Source organism: Amblyraja radiata, chromosome 4, assembly GCF_010909765.2.
Source record: "Amblyraja radiata isolate CabotCenter1 chromosome 4, sAmbRad1.1.pri, whole genome shotgun sequence".
NCBI classification, from domain to species: domain Eukaryota; kingdom Metazoa; phylum Chordata; class Chondrichthyes; order Rajiformes; family Rajidae; genus Amblyraja; species Amblyraja radiata.
Window position 1 is genome coordinate 48,889,424 of NC_045959.1, and position 21,008 is coordinate 48,910,431.

Here is a 21,008-nt window from a genome sequence, read left to right on the forward strand (position 1 = left end):
CAGCGCCGCCCGCGTTGGGAGCCCGCAAACCCGCAAACCGCAGCTCCATGATGTCGGTGCCGCAGGTCCAGCATTCCGGGCTCCAGACGGCGATCCCCGGTAAGGCATCGCCAGCCCCGCGATGTTACAGCGCTGTCCCGCCGCTGCTGGAGCTCTGGTCGATCCCAGCAGGAAAGGCCACGCCAATCCAGTAGGTAGGCCGCTGGGGGGGGGGGGGCGAGGACGCGACTCGAATAATAGTCGCGTCTTCACCAGGAAGCGGCTGAAGGACGGTATCCCCCGCACCGTACCCTCTTCCCCCACATCAAAACACAAAAAAAACACAAAAAAACACACTTTTACATAACTAAATAAACAAAAAAACAAAAAGATACCGGGCTGTAGGTGGAGGCTGCTGGCACCAGCGCCACCGGAAGTACAACTATATAAATTAGAAAGGATTGATCACAACTATCTTACTGCACTTTTTATTTAATTTTTTCGTTTAGTTTAGAGGTACAGCGCGGAAAGCCCTTTGGTCCACCGATTCCGCAGCAACCAGCAATTCCCGCAAACTAACACCATCTTGCACACACAAGGGACAATTTACAATTTTACCAAGCCAATTAACCTACAAACCTGGATGTCTTTTGGAGTGTGGGAGGAAACCGGAGCTCCCGGGGAAAACCCACGCAGGTTATGGGGAGAACGTACAAACTTCGTACAGACAGCACCCGTAGTCACGTTGCAGAATGCATGCTAAATATCTATCATTCCACTGGGAGTTTTATGGTCAGAACTCCTGATACAAGTTTCTCCAGATTCCAATTTTCCTCACCAACTCAATCGAAGGGAAGTAATAGGAATGGTCGAAGTAGACAATGTCTCATTCACAATACCTGAGCACTTCAGGATCCCTGCACCAATTGATGCATATTGAAAAGCCAAAGAATGAAAGGAGGCATACATATGTTTCAATTGGAGCAGCGGCTGCCTCACTACTTGGTCTGAAATATTTATTTTTCTATTATTTTATTTGATTCACCTCCTGATATTGAAGTTTTAAAGAATAACTTAATATATCAATTATAATTTGATTCTATGAAAATAATTAAGTATGTTTCAGTTGATTGTTATAATTATTCAAAACTAGAAAACCTTGGTAAAATTATTTTATTTTATCATTCAGCATTTAGTTTGATTAAAATATTTTAGAGAAGGAATATGCCAAAAATAATGAAATAACAAATTGTGATTATTGGGGAAAATATACATTACTCAATGTAATATAACTGCTAATATAATAGCTGTTATGTTTCCTTGGGTATCCTAACACTTTATGATGTTTAATGATAGGATAACAGCAAAAAAGGGGTTGGTATGTATTGATAGGAAATGTATTGTAATGTACCACTTGTTTTTTTTTGCATAGACATTTAAGGGGCTGTCCCACTGTACGAGCTAGTTCTCCCGAGTTTCCCCTGATTCGAACTTGGAGAATTACGGTAATAGCCGCTCCAGTGGACCTTTTTCAACATGTTGAAAAATCTTCACGACTCTTCACGAGCTTACCACGTTTCCCGAGTACCTGCCGTTAGCGTTACAAGCCGTTAAGAGACGTCCCGAGCTCCGACGTACCCGCGACGTACATTCTATGTACTAACCACGAGTTTGATTTTTTTTTTAACTAGGGAGAGCTCTTGAATTACCTCGTACAGTGGGACAGGCCCTTAACTGAAAACATCATGTAACTGGAGATCACAGTCCAGACTCGCAATGGTATATTGCACAAGTGATCATTAAAACTCACATTTTCTCACATTCAATTTCAAACAAATTCATACCCCAGGGTAAGATTATTTGTTTTCATCAGTGGTAAAATGATAAATAATTTGGCTTTCTATTGCATGTATAATGGCCATCTAGTTGTATCCCAAGCACTAATGAAGGTCAGTCCGAACCCATTGTAAATTGGATATTGAGATCCATCAAGGGATCAATCTCTTCTTTTTCAGTTGCTCAGTCTCCTCTCCTGACAACACGGTTGAGGTCATGAACATTGTGAGTGCAAGCCAAAATGCATATAAACTGAAAATCATCACATCAAAAGTGGTTGCCTAATCAGAGTCAGAACTTTCTTTGTCCAATGACTGTGCTTGGCAACTTGATGATCTTTCCTACTATCACCACATGAATTGTTTCACTAGTATTTACTGTTATTTGGGAAATGTTGCTGCAGGAAGTTTTAAAGATCCTCAGCAATAAAAGCTTGGTGATCTATTGGCCTGCTCCCTGTTTGGTAGGTCAGCAACCTGGAACATTCTCGGTTTTGCTCCCTCCAAAGATGTTGCCTGACCATTTCATAGAAACATAGAAAATAGGTGCAGGAGTAGGCCATTTGGCCATTCGAACCAGCACCGCCATTTAATATGATCATGGCTAATCATCCAAAATCAGTACCCAGTTCCTGCTTTTCCCCATATCCCTTGATTCCGTTAGCGCCAAGAACTAATTCCAACTCTCTCTTGAAAACATCCGAAGAATTGGCCTCCATTGCCTACTGTGGCAGAGATTTTCACAGATTCACAACTCTCTGGGTAAAAAGGTTTTTCCACATCTCAATCCTCAATGACCTACCCCTTATTCTTAAACTGTGTTCCCTGGTCCTTGACTCGCCCAACATCCGAACATTGTTCTTGCATCTAGCCTGTCCAATCCTTTAAGAATTTTATATGTTTCTATAAGATCCACTCTCATCCTTCTAAATTCCAGTCAATACAAGCCCAGTCGACCCATTCTTTCATATTATGTCAGTCCCGCCATCCCGGTAATTAACCCAGTGAACCTACGCTGCACTCCCTCAATAGCAAGACTGTCCTTCCTCAAATTAGGAGACCAAAACTACACACAATACTCCAAGTGTGATCTCACCAGGACTCTGTGCAACTGCAGTAGGACCTCCTTGCTCCTAAACTCGAATCCTCTCGCAATGAAGGCCATGATGCCATTACGTTTCTTCACTGCCTGCTGTACCTGCATGCTGACTTTCAGTGACTTTCCAGCACTTTGTGTTCATTTCAGATTTCCAGAATTTGCTTGCTAGGCATTGGCTTTCATAAATGCTGCACACTCGAAGGAAAATAAGAAATTCCCATGATTCTGAACAACCACAGGATTGTCCTCCAAGCTGATCAGGCCCGAGTAAAACACAAAGTGCTGCAGGAACTCAGTTGGTCAGGCAGCATGTGGGGAGGGAATGAACAGACAACTCTTACGGCTGTGTCCCTTCTTCAGACAGAATGAGGGTCCCAACCTGAGGGGTTGTCTGTCTATTTGCTCCCCAGATACTGCCTGCCATGCTGGGTTCCTCCAGGAGTTTGTGTTTTGCTGAAGATTCCAGCATATGCTGTTTCTTGTGCCTCCATCCTCCAATACCTGACTTCCATGTGCAAACTTGATTAAAACATCCTCCAGGGAAAATTCTCACAGAATAATACAGAAGGAATCTTACCTTCACTCTGCATTTTTACATGAAATTAAATGATTCTTTAAGTTTCAGAAGAAAATTTACCGGGAAGAGATCATTATGCTCTAAAGAAAGCAAGCTTTAATCACCACAGCTAAGTTGTCTCCAGTACTGTCGAGTTAGGAAGTAGTGGATCAAATGTCAGTGTCTCTTCAAACATTTTTGCAATTTAAACATCTGGAACGGAGGTGTGAGGAGGTACTGAATTTTGAAAAATAATTCTATGAGCAGCACAGATCAGGTAATCGTAAACCTCAGGTAAACCAAATCATTTACATCAGTTGAATTATTTTTCTATTGTGTCCTTGAAGACTGAAGGTTGTTGGGTGAAATCTAGAATTGTTTGTTGGTGAATGAAAACAAGAAGGTTATTTTTGAGGTATGTGTTCCATTATTGAATGCATGAGCTAAATTAAAAGCACTTACTCTCGTGGCTTTGTGCTCAGAAGTACCCTGAGAGGCCTCTTGCTATTGATGCATTGCTGCAGGAAGCATTCAACTTCCTGAAAGGGTCTTTGGATAACCACATCTCCATTGATAGCAAAAAACTTTTTCCCAACCTCCAGGCCTGCCATCTGGGTGGAATCACATAAAAATGGAATGCACATAAGTTCTGCACACAACATAAGTTACAGAAACAGCAGAAAAGTTGAGTCATGGAAGATTATTGTGAATCATTTAAAGCCTGTATTTACAGATAGTTCCAATGGTGTAGACATAGTTTAGTCAAATATTATAATCAAATAATTAACTGTGCAGCTGTAATAATGTTTACTGTGCCCAATAAGTTTGGGTTTTTTTAAAGATTGTCACCATAGCTGCATTACTTATTTCTCATTAAACACGTAATTTTCTTTAGACTTTCACACTGTAAATATTGATATTTAATTAAAAATTCAACAAGACATTTATTATTTTTTGCCTTTGCTTCAAATTCCATGGTTAGCCTTGGTGAGCTTTGTAATCTATCGCCAGGTTTTGCCCAGGAAAAGTTGGTGATCATCATGATTCTGTTCCAAATTTCCTGAACTTTGTGCATGGCATCCTCTCAAACACATCAACCCTCAACTTACCATTTGGTAAATGGCAGAAGAAAACCGTAACTGAGTCCAATGCAGTAAACAGCATTAAAGTCCAATATGCAACAGCAACTGAACATTTCCAGATCAGTCATCATACATCTGAGGATTTTAAGACTTAGTGGTACAAATGTACTACACAAACATTAAATGTTGTGCAATAATTTTAAAAATTTATGATAATTCAAAATGCAACAATCATTCCCCAAAAGATTTACTTTTAAATCTGCTGAACTTCACCTCAGCATAAGATCCTTTTTCCACAGATTTCACAATAGGAACCTTGTTTCTCTCCTCCAGAGTGAAACCATAACTTTCATCCTGAGCTTTAATCTAAGGACAGTGAAAGAATATACAAAAGAGTTAGACTATAGTTTGAGTAATTTATAACAGAAACTTAAACGTCTGCATGGCCCAACATCAATTGGTCACATATGCTGTTTTCTTTAAAATGCTGCATTGCACCAATTATTTTATTATTAATTGCATGTGCACAGCATGTCCATGATATTACTGTTATTTAGATCTACTTTAAGATCTTGTAAATGAGAAAAACCTTTCTGTTTAGAGAAACATGCCATGTGGTACTTGGATTTCCTACCACATGAAACAGTTTCAAAGCATTCTGACGCAATGGTCTAGACTTTAGATTAATGGAGAAGATAGAACTTAGAAACATACAGCACAGGAATGGGCTCTTCACCCCACTATGTCTGTGCCAAACATGACGCTGTTAAATTAATTTCCTCTGCGTACATATGGCACATATCCCTCCATTCCCTGCATATGCATGCACCTATCTAAAAGCCTCTTAAACACCACTATTGTATCTGCTTCCACCACCAACCCGGGCAGTGCGTTTGAGGTGCCCACCCCTCTCTGGCGTAAAACATTTGCCCCATTCATCTCCTTTCAACTTTGCTCCTCTCACCTTAAAGCCATGCCATCTAGTCTTTGACATTTTCACCCGAGCAAAAATGTACAATAAACGACACATTATATTTCTTGGCATCTATTGCAGCAATCTCAGCATTGCTAATCTGCCCATGTTTTGTTACTTTTCAAAGCCATTGAAAGCAGAACAGTAACGTAGGACATCGTCAGCAGTGATAACATCGTGGCCATTTGGTGTCACCTGTTCACTGAAGTGAATGAAATAAATAACCTTCGATTTGCAATTAAGAATTGCACTAAACGGTGATATCTTGCTTAGATGTACTTTATCCATGGTTAAGTCAATACATGAAATAAATGAACAAATTATCGAGTTAAAACTGCTCGATCGCATTGTGATTTAAAGCAACTAAAATATTATCATCAAAGTATGAAAAAAATATTTTGAAAGCTTGCATCTTTGGGAGGTCTGTTGGTCATTGTGGAAAGAGAAATAGAGTTAATATTTCAGGTTGAAGACCATTCAGTAAAACCTGGAAAGAAAGAAACTAGTCAGTTGTAAGTTGCAACGAGAGGGGGTGGATTAGATCGACACACGGAATATCTCTGAAGAAGGTGATGTTCAGATGCACTGTGATAAGGTCATCTGGGAGATAGGCTAATAAGAGTGGTTCAAGCGAGAGAATACAAGAAAGGCTCAAAGATTTAGATCTGGGAACTACATGTGCTCGTGCTCATTCAATAATCTGTAATTCACTACCATCTGGGTTCCTTCATCAACTTTTTCCAGTACATTGACAACTATATTGGCACTGCTTCCTGTGACCTATACGGAACTCAAAAATGGAATTAGTTTCTCTGCCAATATTCATCCTGTTCTTACTTTCACATGGTCCAAGTCTGTCTCTTCTCTTCCCTTTCTGGATTTCTCTGTCACCATCTTGAGGGAGATATTTGCACAAACATCAATTACAAGCCTACAGAATCCCACAACTATCTGAAGTATACTTCCTCTCATCCTTCTTCCTCCATGGACTCCATTCCATCCTGCCATCAAATTCACACACCTCTGCTCATCCACTTGCTCATCCACCAGAGTGAGCAAGAATAGTGTTCCCTTCCACCTTAATTTCCATCCAACCAGTCTGAAGAAGAGTCTCGACCCGAAACATCACCCATTCCTTCTCTCCAGAGATGCTGCCTGTCCCGCTGAGTTACTCCAGCATTTTGTGTCTATCTTCGGTTTAAACCAGCATCTGCAGTTCCTTCCTACACAGTCTCCACATTCAACGGATCAATGGATTCATCTCTCTCTCTCTCTCTTTACCTCTCTCGTAGCCCTCATCAGCAAGATGACTTAATCAATAGCTTTTCCCCACAGCAACACTTACTTTTGTCAAGTGATGACAACAATATTTAACCGTGAAGACAATGAAAGAGCTGCACAAAAATATCCAGGAAAACATGAGAAAGCACAATCCATAAAGTAAGTAACTTGCTCCAGATTGTTCCCTTTTACAGAGTTCAAAGGCCTAGATCCTGTTTCTTGGCATAGTGGTCAGAGTGGGGATGGAATACAGAATAACAGTTACAGATAACTGGACGCTCACTGACACTCTTGGGGCATGACAAAATGCTGGAGTAACTCAGCGGGACGGGCAGCATCTATGGGGTGACATTTCAGGTCATGACCCTTCTTAAGTCACCCATTCCTTCTCTCCAGAAATGCTGCCTGTCCCGCTGAGTTACTCCAGCATTTTCTGTCTATCTTCGGTGTAAACCAGCATCGGCAGTTCCTTCCTACACTCTTGTGATGTGAACAGAAATGTGTTTGACCTTAGCCTGACAAGCTGTAATATTTTTTTCCTTTTGTTTCCAATTTCCAACAACTGCATTTTTTCCTGATTTTCAATGATGGATGATACCTCAGTTTCAGCTCTTATTGTTTTGGATAAAGCTAACGCCCACGCACGATTCTAAGAGAAAGTTCTATTGTCAAAATATCGTCCAGGCTACACTACTTTTCAGGAAGGCAGGAATTCCTCAGTAAATATACAGTCAAAGTTGTGTGCCTAGTTCACATTTAAGCGCAATTGTTTTTATTGGCTTGGAGAGTCAAAAGTGGTGGTTTGTGTAATCACAATGTACTGTTCAGTTCAATTTATTGCCCCGTGTACCGAGATACAGTGAAAAGCTGAGTCAGCGGAAAGACAATGCCCAATTACAATCGACCCATTCACAGTGTACAAAGATATCATGAGGGAATAAAGTTTAGTGCAAGGTAAAGCCAGTAAAGTCCAATCAAAGGTACACAAAATTGCTGGAGGAACTCAGCGGGTGCAGCAGCATCTATGGAGCGAAGGAAATAGGCGACGTTTCGGGCCGAAACCCTTCTTCAGACTGATGGGGGGTGGGGAAAGAAAGAAGGAAAAAGGGGAAGAGGAGGAGCCCGAGGGCGGGCGGATGGGAGGGTGGGAGGAGACAGCTAGAGGGTGAAGGAAGGGGAGGGGACAGCACAGGCTAGCCAAATTGGGGGAATTCAATGTTGATGCCATAGGGGCGCAAGGACCCCAGACGGAATATGAGGTGCTGTTCCTCCAATTTCCGCTGTTGCTCACTCTGGCAATGGAGGAGACCCAGGACAGAGAGGTCGGATTGGGAATGGGAGGGGGAGTTGAAGTGCTGAGCCACCGGGAGGTCATGTAGGTTAAGGCGGACCGAGCGGAGGTGTTCGGCGAAACGGTCGCCCAACCTACGCTTGGTCTCACCGATGTAAATTAGCTGACATCTAGAGCAGCGGATGCAGTAGATGAGGTTGGAGGAGATACAGGTGAACCTTTGTCGCACCTGGAACGACTGCTTGGGACCTTGAATGGAGTCGAGGGGGGAGGTGAAGGGACAGGTGTTGCATTTCTTGCGGTTGCAACGGAAAGTGCCCGGGGAGGGGGTGGTGCGGGAGGGAAGGGAAGAATTGACGAGGGAGTTGCGGAGGGAGCGGTCTTTGCGGAAGGCAGACATGGGGGGAGATGGGAAGATGTGGCGAGTGGTGGGGTCACGTTGGAGGTGGCGGAAATGGCGGAGGATTATGTGTTGTATTTGCTGGCTGGTGGGGTGAAAGGTGAGGACCAGAGGGACTGACTCCATTCAAGGTCCCAAGCAGTCGTTCCAGGTGCGACAAAGGTTCACCTGTATCTCCTCCAACCTCATCTACTGCATCCGCTGCTCTAGATGTCAGCTAATTTACATCGGTGAGACCAAGCGTAGGTTGGGCGACCGTTTCGCCGAACACCTCCGCTCGGTCCGCCTTAACCTACATGACCTCCCGGTGGCTCAGCACTTCAACTCCCCCTCCCATTCCCAATCCGACCTCTCTGTCCTGGGTCTCCTCCATTGCCAGAGTGAGCAACAGCGGAAATTGGAGGAACAGCACCTCATATTCCGTCTGGGGTCCTTGCGCCCCTATGGCATCAACATTGAATTCCCCCAATTTGGCTAGCCTGTGCTGTCCCCTCCCCTTCCTTCACCCTCTAGCTGTCTCCTCCCACCCTCCCATCCGCCCGCCCTCGGGCTCCTCCTCTTCCCCTTTTTCCTTCTTTCTTTCCCCACCCCCCATCAGTCTGAAGAAGGGTTTCGGCCCGAAACGTCGCCTATTTCCTTCGCTCCATAGATGCTGCTGCACCCGCTGAGTTCCTCCAGCAATTTTGTGTACCTTCGATATTCCAGCATCTGCAGTTCCCTTTTGAACACAAAGTCCAATCAAATATGGTCCGAGGGTCACCAATGAGGTAGTTAGAAGTTCAGGACTGCTCTCTAGTGGTGGTAGGATGATTCAGTTGCCTGATAACAACAGTTCAGTGAACATTGTCTATTATTTCTCTATGGGGATTACGGAAACAACTTGCAATATAATAATGAAGAGAAAAAATGATTTATGATTTTGCCTTGTAGTATCCAAACTGTACATATTCACCAAATGTTGAAAGGATTGTGTGCCTAATCCATCAGAAACATGCTTGGATAATATTGCTGTCTGAAACATACCAGTGACTTAAATCAACCATCAAGATGTGCCTTTTAACAGCCACAGGAAATAATACTAAGCAGGTATTCTTGTGTTATCAGGTAGAACTTAACTACAGTTTATTTTGCAATCCTCAATATTGTCAAACAATACTTCTTACTAAGATCTTGAGTGGGTTTAATATCCAGTGGGCTGCATCTGCCTCAGATCCCATTTCATCTGTTTCCCTTCTTTCTGTTTACTCTGCTAATTTTGGCAAGAAAAGAACCCCCATAGAGTCATTTCTGCTCATATGTAAGAAATGATCATTCTACAAAAAATTATTGCAGGTCTGAGACTTTTAGATTAACAGCTGCAAATCCACCTCTGCAAATCACCAAAGCAAACAAGAGTTTACAATTTTTTTCCTTCAGTTCAAATGCTTCTCCAGTATAATTTTCTCTGCAGTGGATTGCACGGGAACTTAGTTTCACCAATACAATTCTAACTGCAGAATTTGATTAACATTAGTTGCAAAAATAAATAACACTGAAAACATCCAGCAGGTCGGGAACATCTGTGGAAAAACAAAACAAGTTAACATTCCTGGTTGAAGAACCTCTGGAAGAACTGAGAAAAAGAGAAAACAAGGAGATACAAGTGACTAGAGAAAACAAGGAGATAAGGTTGTCAGGGGTTATGGGGAGGCAGGAGAATGCGGTAAAGGGCCTGTCCCACTTTCCCGAGTTATTCACGAATTCTCCCAAATTCGCAGAATGTTTGTAACAAGTCCGTAGGAGGCCGTAGGAGTCCGTGGATATATCGTAGCAGCTCGTTATGCCCGCCGTAGGTACTCGGGGCTTTTTTTTTTAACTCTTGAAGATTTTTCATCAAACGTCCCGACTTACCTGATGCCCTGAGTACCTACGCCTGGCATAACGAGCCGCTACGATATATCCACAGACTCGTTTCGAACATTCGGCAAGTTTGAAAACTCGGCAGAATTCGTGAATAACTCAGGAGAATTTGTGAATAACTCGGGAACAGACCCTTTAGGAGGAAGAGATAGATCAGCCATGATTGAATGACGCAGTCGACTTGATGGGCCAAATGGAATAATTCTGCTCCTATCACTTATGACATTATGACTGCAGATGCTGGAATCTATAGCAACAGAGTCCCTTGCCCAGAGTAGGTGAATCAAGGAACAGAGGACAAAGACTCCTATTAAATCTTTTCCCCTTCACCTTAAACCTGAGGGGTAACTTTTTCATACAAAGGGTGGTGGATGTATGGAACAAGCTGCCAGAAGAGGTAGTTGAGGCAGGGACTATCCCAACATTTAAGAAACAGTTAGATAGCTACATGGATAGGACAGGAGGGATATGGACCAAATGCAGGTAGGTGGGACTTGTGTAGCTGGGAGATGTTGGTCGGTGTGGGCAAGTTGGGCCAAAGGGCCTGTTTCCATGCTGTATCACTCTATGACTTGCACCATTCTGATATTTTTCAGTTATTACCCTATTTAATGTTGTATTTATCATTTCTCTATTTATACTCTTTACTCTGAGCTTTATGTGAACAAGAAATTTCACTGCACCCGAGTGTATGGCAATGTATTAAACTGAATCTGAATTGAAATGTTAGAGCAATATTTGAACTTACAACATACTGAATGAGAGGAATGAAGCAATACCTTGAACAAAGCAGCCTGGAATTAATACACAGAATTCAACATATTTAAGTGCACTTTCTTAAAATTATTTATTTTATTGAAATCTACTCATCCATGTCAACTTATGTGAATGAAATATCCATGTTAATTTACTAAGAACAGTAAATAAGAGAACAGATATTAGACTAATACTAATTTCCATTATGATCATCTGTTAGTTTTAAATTAAAAAATACTTGCAGAAATTTACATACAATTAATTTACAAAGATCGAGTTACGGAAGCAAGAATTTTACATATAATTGTAAACTGTACTTAAGGGATGAAACATAATTCCTATTGTTAACATTGTCAAATTAATTATTGTTTCTGCTTTGAATGCATTTGTCATCCAAGCACTCCCGTTTCATACAGTTTCTTACTGCATGAGTCAGAGCTACCTACCAACAGTGTCTTGGCGATGACATTTTCAACTATTTTCAAGTCATGACGCATGTGCTTCTGCCTTAAGTTTGAGCCTTCTATTTCCTCATCAGCAAAAAAGCGGAATAAGAGGGGTTCATCTTTAAATTCACTCTTTTCCAGTACTGCAACAAAAAAGAAACAAAATATAAACAAATACATAATTTCAATTTAACGTCTAACAGCAAGGATATGTCAGGTTAAGGAAGTCACGAATTTAGACTAACTGGAGAGGACCTCTAGGACCAGAGGCCATAGACTCAGAATTAAAGGGCTGTAGGGCGTGGGTCTCAAAAGGAAGCACAAAGTCCAGTGTTTTGAGAGGCACCTTTAATTATGTTCCTCCCGGTTGTAGGGAAGACCAAATGAGAGAATGATGGCACCCAAACCCCTGCCTTTAAACCCTCTGGCTAAGGGCCACCTCCGGACTGAACCACTCCCGTGCCGAGGGGTTCGACAGCTATGATGGCACGACCCTTGGGAGCCGCCACAGGGCGCTCTTTTAGAAAGGTGGTGAGGAGGAACTTCTTTGGTCAGAGGGTAGTTAATCTGTGGAACTCATTGACACAGTGGGCTGCGGAAGTCAAGTCAGTGGATATTTTTTAGCCAGGATAGACAAATTCTTGATTAGAAGGGTTATGGGGAGAAGGCAGGAAAATGGGATGAGGAGGCAAAGATCAACCATGATTGAATGGCAGAGTGGATTCGATGGGCCGAATGGCCTATAACTTGTGAACTGGAGAGTTCATCGAGAGACTCAATAGGCTCTACAATGTAATTATTGTTATTTATGGTAAATAAATAAATGTTAAACCTCAGAGATGTTCTGAGATCACACAGTACTTGTCATTTACTTTAGTACCTGAAATCAGATAGTATATACTCATTCTGGAAACATTTGAATTTATTTACTAAATTAAAGATGAGGACAGATGTTTTAATATTGGCATGGGGAAAGCTATGCATGTAAAATTGCAGTTAACAAAGGTCAGAAAAGGTAAACTTGAAATGTTTTTTTTGTTTCTATGGCAGTTGAAATTCAGCATAAATGTGCCATTACGCTATTCTAAAAGAGCTGATGTTTAAATGATGCATTGAATGTAACCTTACCATGGTGCATAAAACCATTGTCACACAGCTCTACTCCCAGGATTATTGCTTCCTCTCTGGTCCTACAGTCTCCCTGATGAAGTAATAGACATTCTCCATGGATAATGCAAATATAAAGTAATAGCCATCAAATACTGTTACATTTTCTTAAGTACCTTGTTCACGGAGAAAAATATATTTAAAAGCATTTTCAGCATAATCCAAGAACTAATTTCATAATCTTGATTGCCAATGGATATGGCCATATTCAATAAGTATCACCAATATCACTTCGCATTTTTACAGTGCCGTTAACCTGGTAAAATATCCAATAAGCATTTTCCAGCATTTATTCAAACAAAGTTTGACGCCGAGACACAGAGATTAAAAGGTTTGATCAAAAAAAGTATGTTCTATTCAGTTCCTTAATGAGGTGGGAAGATCACAGAGAGATTTTAAAATAAATATTTTTTAAATTAATGCATTGCTCAACTACAAGATTACTTGAATGATGGATGAACAGGATTTGCTGAGAATAATGAAAAAGGCAGTAGTTTTCAATTATCATAAGTTAAAGGATGTTGAAAGATAGAAGTCTGGTCAGGACTGTGTTGAAATAGTACAGTTATGTGGCAATAAAGGAAAATATAAGGATCTTACAGCAGATGAGATGAACAAGTCAGGCAATATTACAGATGTGGGAGTGGACTGTTCGAGTACTAACATACAGTAGATACATCATCTGAAGCTCTTCACAATGTCAAAGGAACTGGTAACCAGCAAATACATTTTGTGGTCTAGAACAAAGCCGATGGCTTTAGTCTTTTTAATATTTGTTTGCAGGAAATTCTTGCTAATTATGAAGTAGTTGGACAAGTTCAAGACCAAGGGAGCTAATGCTGGTGTCCACAGTATAGATGTGGGGAAACAAATGCAGATTTTTTTTTTAAAGCCGAAGTGCTGGAGTAACTCAACTTGCTCCCTGACACTTTGTGCAGCACTTTGCAGCTTACTCCAGCACTTGTGCGGATGTGGGACGTGAAGTGCTTATGAGCAATGTCAACAAGGCCAGCATGTATATGAATTATAGGAGGCAATGATGGATCGTTGAAAATGTTATTTTATAACTATAACTGGATAGATAAGAAGGAACAGCAAGTTCAATCTAACCAGCTGGATAACAGAGAAGAGCAATTGATGGTACACAAAAATGCTGGAGAAACTCAGCGAGTGCAGCAGCATCTATGGAGCGAAGGAAATAGGCAACGTTTCAGGCCGAAACGTTGCCTATTTCCTTCGCTCCATAGATGCTGCTGCACCCGCTGAGTTTCTCCAGCATTTTTGTGTACCTTCGATTTTCCAGCATCTGCAGTTCCTTCTTAAACACGAAGAGCCATTGATATTGTGGTCAACCATTTCTGAGTTTCAGATCAAGTCAAGAAGAGATACTTTACAACAGTTGTTCCTGGAATTGCAGCTGATTGCTTGATGTGCAGTGCCAAGAAATTACCCTCATCAGATTCAACATATTTATTTTTTTATCCTTTAAAAATAATAATTTTGGCATAAATTGTAAAGCATTTAGTCACCAACAAAATAAAGCATTTTTGTTGAAGATTTTGATTAACCTAATTTCTTAAAGATTGATAATAATTTCATAAAGTCATAGAGGGATATTCAGAAACAAACCATCTGACCTTTCAGATTGGCATCAACCATAAACCATCTAAAGATGGCATCTCCAGTAGTCATAAGAAAATGGGGGAAACTATGTAATATAGTCAACCTTACTGCAATAGGACAATGGAAAATTAGGCTAACTTAGTAAAGGTGACTTATGGAACCACATTGGAAAAGACCAATGCAATATTTAGAGTGGAAAGTGCTTTGACAGCAGAGCAGAGTTAATTACAACAAAGATAGCTATGGAAGGGAGTTAGAATGTAGGGCTATTCACATGATAAGGTATGATAAGGGCAGGGAAGCAGGCTCACAAAGGTTCATCTTTACAAGTAATGCAGGACGCGCTGACAGGCAAGTCCATTTTAAATCAATTAAGTAATCATCATAAACCCCAATTGAGAAGAACGGGATCTCGATGGTTTAACTGCAGAATCTATTTGGGAATATTGTAACATTGAATAGTGTAAAGTTATTTAAGATTTTTAGGGCAGCAGATCATTTACTCACCGGAATGCTCTCCAGCATGTATTGTAATAAGGCCTGAATAAACTCACTTGTTTGAGAAACTCACCACAGCTGTATGAGATTTTCTTGGTGTGCAGTCCCACTCTGAGCTGTAACCAAGTGGGTGACTAGGCTCCAGGTGAAAGGCAAATTCAAGGAGCAGCTCAATAGACAATAGGTGCAGGAGCAGGCCATTTGGCCCTTCAAGCCAGCACCGACATTCAATGTGATCATAGCTGATCATCCCCAATCAGTACCCCGTTCCTGCCTTCTCCCCATATCCCCTGACTCCGCTATCTTTAAGAGCCCTATCTAGCTCTCTCTTGAAATTATCCAGAGAACCGCCTCCACCGCCCTCTGAGGCAGAGAATTCCACAAACTCACACCTTTCTGTGTGAAAAAGTGTTTTCTCATCCCCGTTCTAAATGGCTTACCCCTGATTCTTAAACTGTGGACCTGGTTCTGAACTCCCCCAACACCGGGAACATGTTTCTGGTCTCTAGCGTGTCCAAACCCTTAATAATCTTATATGTTTCAATAAGATCCCCAGCTCAAGCACATAAATCCCTCAAACACTATTAGTACATGAATCCTATTTTATTATCTTCAGATTCCCATCTACTCCAGATTGCACTACTTACCTAGGCACTTTTATCTCCAGCAACAATTTGATAGTAGCCAGTCAATCACTCTGCACATCTTTGGAATGTGGGAAGAAACCGGAGCACCCAATGGAAACTCTCACAGCCACAGGAAGTACATGCAAGCTCCACACAGACAGGGCAAGAGATCAGGATTGAACCTGGATCATTGGAGCTGTGGGTTCTAGCTGCACTACTGTGATTAGTTGGTAAGGAGGTTTATTTTTATTATCCTTTTCCATGCTTGTCTGAATTAAGATCAGATAGAAAAAAAATGTAAGTCGTTTCTCACTGTCAGTTTCGACATCCCAGATGAATTTGAATTTTGGGCACCATGTAATAGGAAAGTTGTTATCAAGCTGGAAGGAGTGCACAGAAGATTCAGGAGGATGTTGCCAGGACTCGAGGGCCTAACCTACAGAGCAAGGTTGAGCAGGCAAGGACTGTATTCTTTGGAGTGCAGGTTGAGGGGTGATCTTTCTGAGGTGTACAAAATCATGAGAGGAATAGATTGGGTAAACACACAAAGTCTTTTGCCCAGAGTAAGGAAATAGAGAACCAAAGGACATAGGTTTAACGTGAGAGGGGAAGATTTAATAGGAACTTGAGGGGTAACTTTTTTTTACACAAATAGCAGTAGATGTATGGAATGAGCTGCCGGAGGAGGTAGTTAAGGCAGGTACAATCACAACGTTTAAGAAACATTTAGACAAGTAAAAGGATGGGTTTAGAGGGATATGGGCCAAACGCAGGCAGGTAGGACTAGTGTAGATGGGACATGTTGGTCAGTGATGGAAAATTGGGCCAAAGGGCCTGCGTCCATGCTGTTTGACTCTATTTTGGTGATCTTTTATTCAGTCTCTAGGTGGGCATAGCACAAAATTGCTCAGAATGTAGCATGCAGCTGCAACTTTCCCTATTCCATTACTTTTGTAATGTTTCAAGGGGAAATGGTACATCTGATGCAATATTCAGCCAACAGATCATCAAGATTAAAGTTAATCTGTTTCGAGTTAATAAAAGCTAAACAAATAGATAACTAGTGCACAAGCAGCAAAGGCCTGTAGGAGTCAGGCATAAGGTCCTAACCCATGGACCTTCCAGATGGCTGTCTAACATCTCACGCTGTCATCAGCTTTCACTACTTTTTCCAAACGTTTCCCATAAGGGGCATTGAGAATTAGTAGAATATCAATAATTTAAAATTAAAAAAATCATAACAAATCATTAAAATATAAATTAATTTATATTTGTTGTTGAGTCCTGTTGAGTGTATAGTTTGTGGTGGGTTTTTGACTGTGTATGTGTGTGGGGCGGGGTGGTGGGTGGGGGAAACTTTTGGATCTCTTCCCTGTACGGGGACCCGACCTTTTCCCTGTCGGGTCTCCGTTGCCGTTGGGGCCTGGCACCGTGGGGCGGCCTCCAACCGGAACGACAGCTCAAGTCACGGAGCCTGCGGAGCTGTGGAGCTGCGGACCTACCATCGTAGAGCTGGCCGGCTTCGGAGCGTGGAGAGTTCGGAGCGTGGAGAGCTGCGGTGGCGCGCTGCTGCGACCCGACTCCGGTGGATGGTGACACCAGGAGCTCGCGGGTCCCCGGTGGGAGACTGCTTTGCGGGGCACCAGCAATGGCGACTTCTCCCGCTCGAATTGCGGGGTTGAGAGTGACCTGGAGCGGGCCTTAAATCTCCCGGCGTGGCTTTAAATGGCCGCGGACTTGATAGCGCCCGCCGGGGGCTCCGACATCGGGACCCGGAGCAGGGCCTTACATCGCCCGGCGCAGCTTTAAGTGGCCGTGGGACTTGCTAGCGCCCACCGGAGGCTTTGACTTTGACTTCGGGAGAGGAATGGAGAGCAGGGGAGAGACAAGACTTTGCCTTCCATCACAGTGAGGAGGAGATTCACTGTGATGGATGTTTGTGTAAATTGTGTTGGTGTGTGTCTTGGTTCTTTTCTTGTATGACTGCAGAAACCAAATTTCGTTTGAACTTCATGTGAGGTTCAAATGACAAATAAACGGTATTGTATTGTATTGTATTGTATAATTTAAAACTAGCTTGATAGTGTGAATTAATGATAATTACTAATAATAATTAAAATATTAAAATAATGCAAATGCCCTGGAATCCAAGATCAGTTCTGAGGCAGAGGATGAATTCCCATTTGAATTGCAGCATCTTCCAGCTGCTCTGCTGCTGTGTGCATGCAGTCAAGAAGTATTGGAATTAACCAATGGTTCTCTATCAGTGTGATTAGCTCAATAACCCAACTATGGTGCAACATTATTTAAAGCAGAATTAAATTGTTGTCCAAAGGGAAAGCCATAAGGGTGGCCCATAGATAAGACCTTATGTCTGCCATCTACCAGCCCGTTGCTGCTTGTGCAACACTTTGTGAAGAAGCAGTGAGAATTATGGTAGGTGATGGCTTTAATGTGGAGACATTTCATTTCCCAAACACATTAATTCATTCTTCCAAATTCATTGTTATTGTGCATTCCTCAGCAACATGTCTTATTCTGGACACAACCCACTTGACTACAGCTTCATTTTCCTAAACCTCCACACTCATACTCCAGGCATACAAACATTCTTTATTTCACCAATGCATCATTGTTAATCCTTATTCTACTGACTCTAATTTGTGATGTTTGACACCCAAGCATTCAAGTCAATTACTATCTATATCCGCTCTAAATACTGATTTATAAATTAAATCACTTAATCAAGGATGAATTGCAGAAACGAGATATGTGATTGCATCTTTCGGAATGATACCACGCCATTCATAAAATTTTGATTTGTGTTACAAAACATACTGCCTGATATTTCAGCATCACCTCATGGAACCTGCCATACAACCAAGATATTGCCAAGTAGTGAATGACTTCAGTGACTGACTTCTTTATCATGATGCTTCAAACCAGTCATTCAGATTTTGGACTTTATAACAGTGGCATTTGAAATATTTTCTTTACCTGTGCAATTAACCAGTCTGTAAGCTTGTTTGCCATTACCACTGACTTGTAAGTTCTGAGATGGTAGTCTTTATCCCTATATAAAAACACAAGTTAACAGTATGCTGTGCAAATAATTCAACATTGCTATTGTTACACATGTTATGCTTCAACCTGGCAAATGTTTGTTGGCTTATTAAACGCTGTTCTTGGATGACTTGAATCTGCATGGCATGTCCTGGTGTCATTTCAGCTGAAACTGCAGCTGAGTAAATCTTCTCATCCAGAACGAAATTAGAGGTTGACCCAGATTCCTCATTAGCTGATTTTTTTAATAAATTCATGTCAAAATATGTTCTGAAGACTGTTTCCCAGTTTAAGCAAATATTTTAATGTGATGATTATTTTATTTATTTATTGATTGATATACGAGTAATTTGAGTTTAATTACGAGTAATTTGAGTTTATAAAACGTTTCAGGATTTCAGTGAGAATTTCACTGTTTAAATACGTTGGGGATCTTGGATTTATTCAAAGAGTCTTCGATTCTATAGTTGCAATTTCACATTGTGATATCCTCTCGGAGGAAATATAAATTTCCTAAATGTTTCAAATCCAAACAAGGACACAGAATTGGTGAACATTTTTCAGTACACAAATATGTCCATTAAATAACTTCAGATGTGCCTCACTGCAGCTACAAATGAGAAATTAATTAAACCACCTCTACTACTTCCTCCCTTCCCTTTACGCACCAAGTCAACTCTGCTCTCAGTTTCTCCCCTGCCTTTGCTCTTAAACCATCTCTTTACCAAGTTTTTCCTTGAATTTCTCATCACCTACTGTTAATCTTGTCCTTTACTCTCCTCTTGACATATTAGCTTCATACTTAGTAACTTCCATTCCTAGCCACCTCACCAGGTACCAAACTTCGCAGTGTTGCCATTTCTCACTTTGAAAACTTCACCCAACTATTGACAATTACCTCAGATATCTCAAGAAATAAAGTCAGAACCTTCTGCTCTGAATTCTTCTGTTGCACAATGCCCATGCAACTGAACCAGTTCAGTGAGCCAAGCTTTAAAGTGGACATGGTCTACTAATAAAAAATGATGCACAAAACCATTCCATACAATTTGTCCACAAAGAGTAGAAAATACAGGATAAAAAGAGAATGTGGCACTAACATATTCACTGGTGTAAACTTTGTACAGCTGAGTCATGGTCTATGCTTGCTGGCTACTTGCCCAGTAACTCTGGTCTGACCTGCAACAGGTTCTACCTGATCATAAATCCAAAATAATATGCCCAGCCACAGGAGTTTGCAGCTGTCAAATTTCTCAGAGATCATTAAAAAGCTATTGAAAGATAAACTTGCAATCAGTTTGAAATGTTTTAAACATTACAACAAAATCTTCCAAAAATACATTTAAAAAGTAAATATTTAAATTACCTCTGTTAAATTCAGAAATATTTAAGTATATTTGTGAATCATTCTACTTTCTAAAAATTCTTCTCCCATAAGACGGAAGGGTATGTTGTACCTTTGCCAATAAAACCAGATTCAGTGAACAGATTTTCCAACATAAGCACTGGAAAACTATGTTGTTAGTTGTGTTCACCACATGAACGGATACAGCAGAGTGCAGTGTTCACATTACTGGTCTTCAGCTACATTGATGTTCCGAACGTTCGCATTCATTGCAAAGGAGTCCTGAACCTATTTACAATTGCATGGATGCACACGCCTCTCCACCAAGCCACCCTTCTCCCAACTTAACCACAAATCTTTCTTTCTTCTTTCAATCAGCCAAGAAATTCCACCTAGTGTGGATTGTTTGAAGGTGCAAAGTTGCCCTGTTTCACCGTCACAAGCATCAGATCAAATATTAACATTTTGCAGGATTTTGGCCAAGCTAAGAGAACCAGGGATATGTGTAGGAGGGAACTGCAGATGCTGGTTTACATCGAAGATAGACACAAAATGCTGGAGTAGCTCAGCGGGACAGGCAGCATTTCTGGAGAGAAGGAATGGGTGACGTTTCGGATCGGGTCTGAAGAAGGGGCTCGACCTGAAACCAGGGATATAATGGGCATGTGAGCCAAATTCTATACCCATATTGATTTACTGCAGAAAGTAGCCACAAGGTTCATGGGACATATGGACACAGTGATGTGCTTGTACAAATGTTTACTATCTTGGATTAAATAACTAACCCGGAATTTCTTTTTCATGCTACTCATTAGATTAAAATGATTTTTTTTTAATGCAAATATTCAAAAGACCCACTCTAAAGATGAATGTAAACCAGCGCAATGTCTGCTAAAATCTAGTTATCTGCATACAACAGGTGTGCTCAGAAGTCTACTCAAATTCTACATAATTCTACAGAGGTCTACATAGTGCAATACATTTATTTACTTACTTGATCACAGGAGTGAAGAGACTATGAAGTCGGTAGTAAAGTCTCACACCCTGTCAACAAAAAATAACATGAATCTTTCCATCCAATAAAATAAC

At 41.2% G+C, this 21,008-nt stretch overlaps 1 protein-coding gene across 2 annotated transcripts in view; it reads right to left on the bottom strand.

The window, feature by feature from the left end:
- prex2 (phosphatidylinositol-3,4,5-trisphosphate dependent Rac exchange factor 2) overlaps window positions 1-21,008 on the bottom strand; it is a 352,555-nt gene that overhangs the window by 220,451 nt on the left and 111,096 nt on the right. For both annotated transcript variants that reach the window (XM_033019360.1, XM_033019359.1), the window contains 6 exons: window positions 20,914-20,963; window positions 18,509-18,584; window positions 12,726-12,798; window positions 11,598-11,740; window positions 4,825-4,917; window positions 3,932-4,080 (listed from right to left, as the gene is read on the bottom strand). In XM_033019360.1, the coding sequence (XP_032875251.1) occupies window positions 3,932-4,080; window positions 4,825-4,917; window positions 11,598-11,740; window positions 12,726-12,798; window positions 18,509-18,584; window positions 20,914-20,963 (584 nt within the window). The remainder of the gene's footprint in view (window positions 1-3,931; window positions 4,081-4,824; window positions 4,918-11,597; window positions 11,741-12,725; window positions 12,799-18,508; window positions 18,585-20,913; window positions 20,964-21,008) is intronic.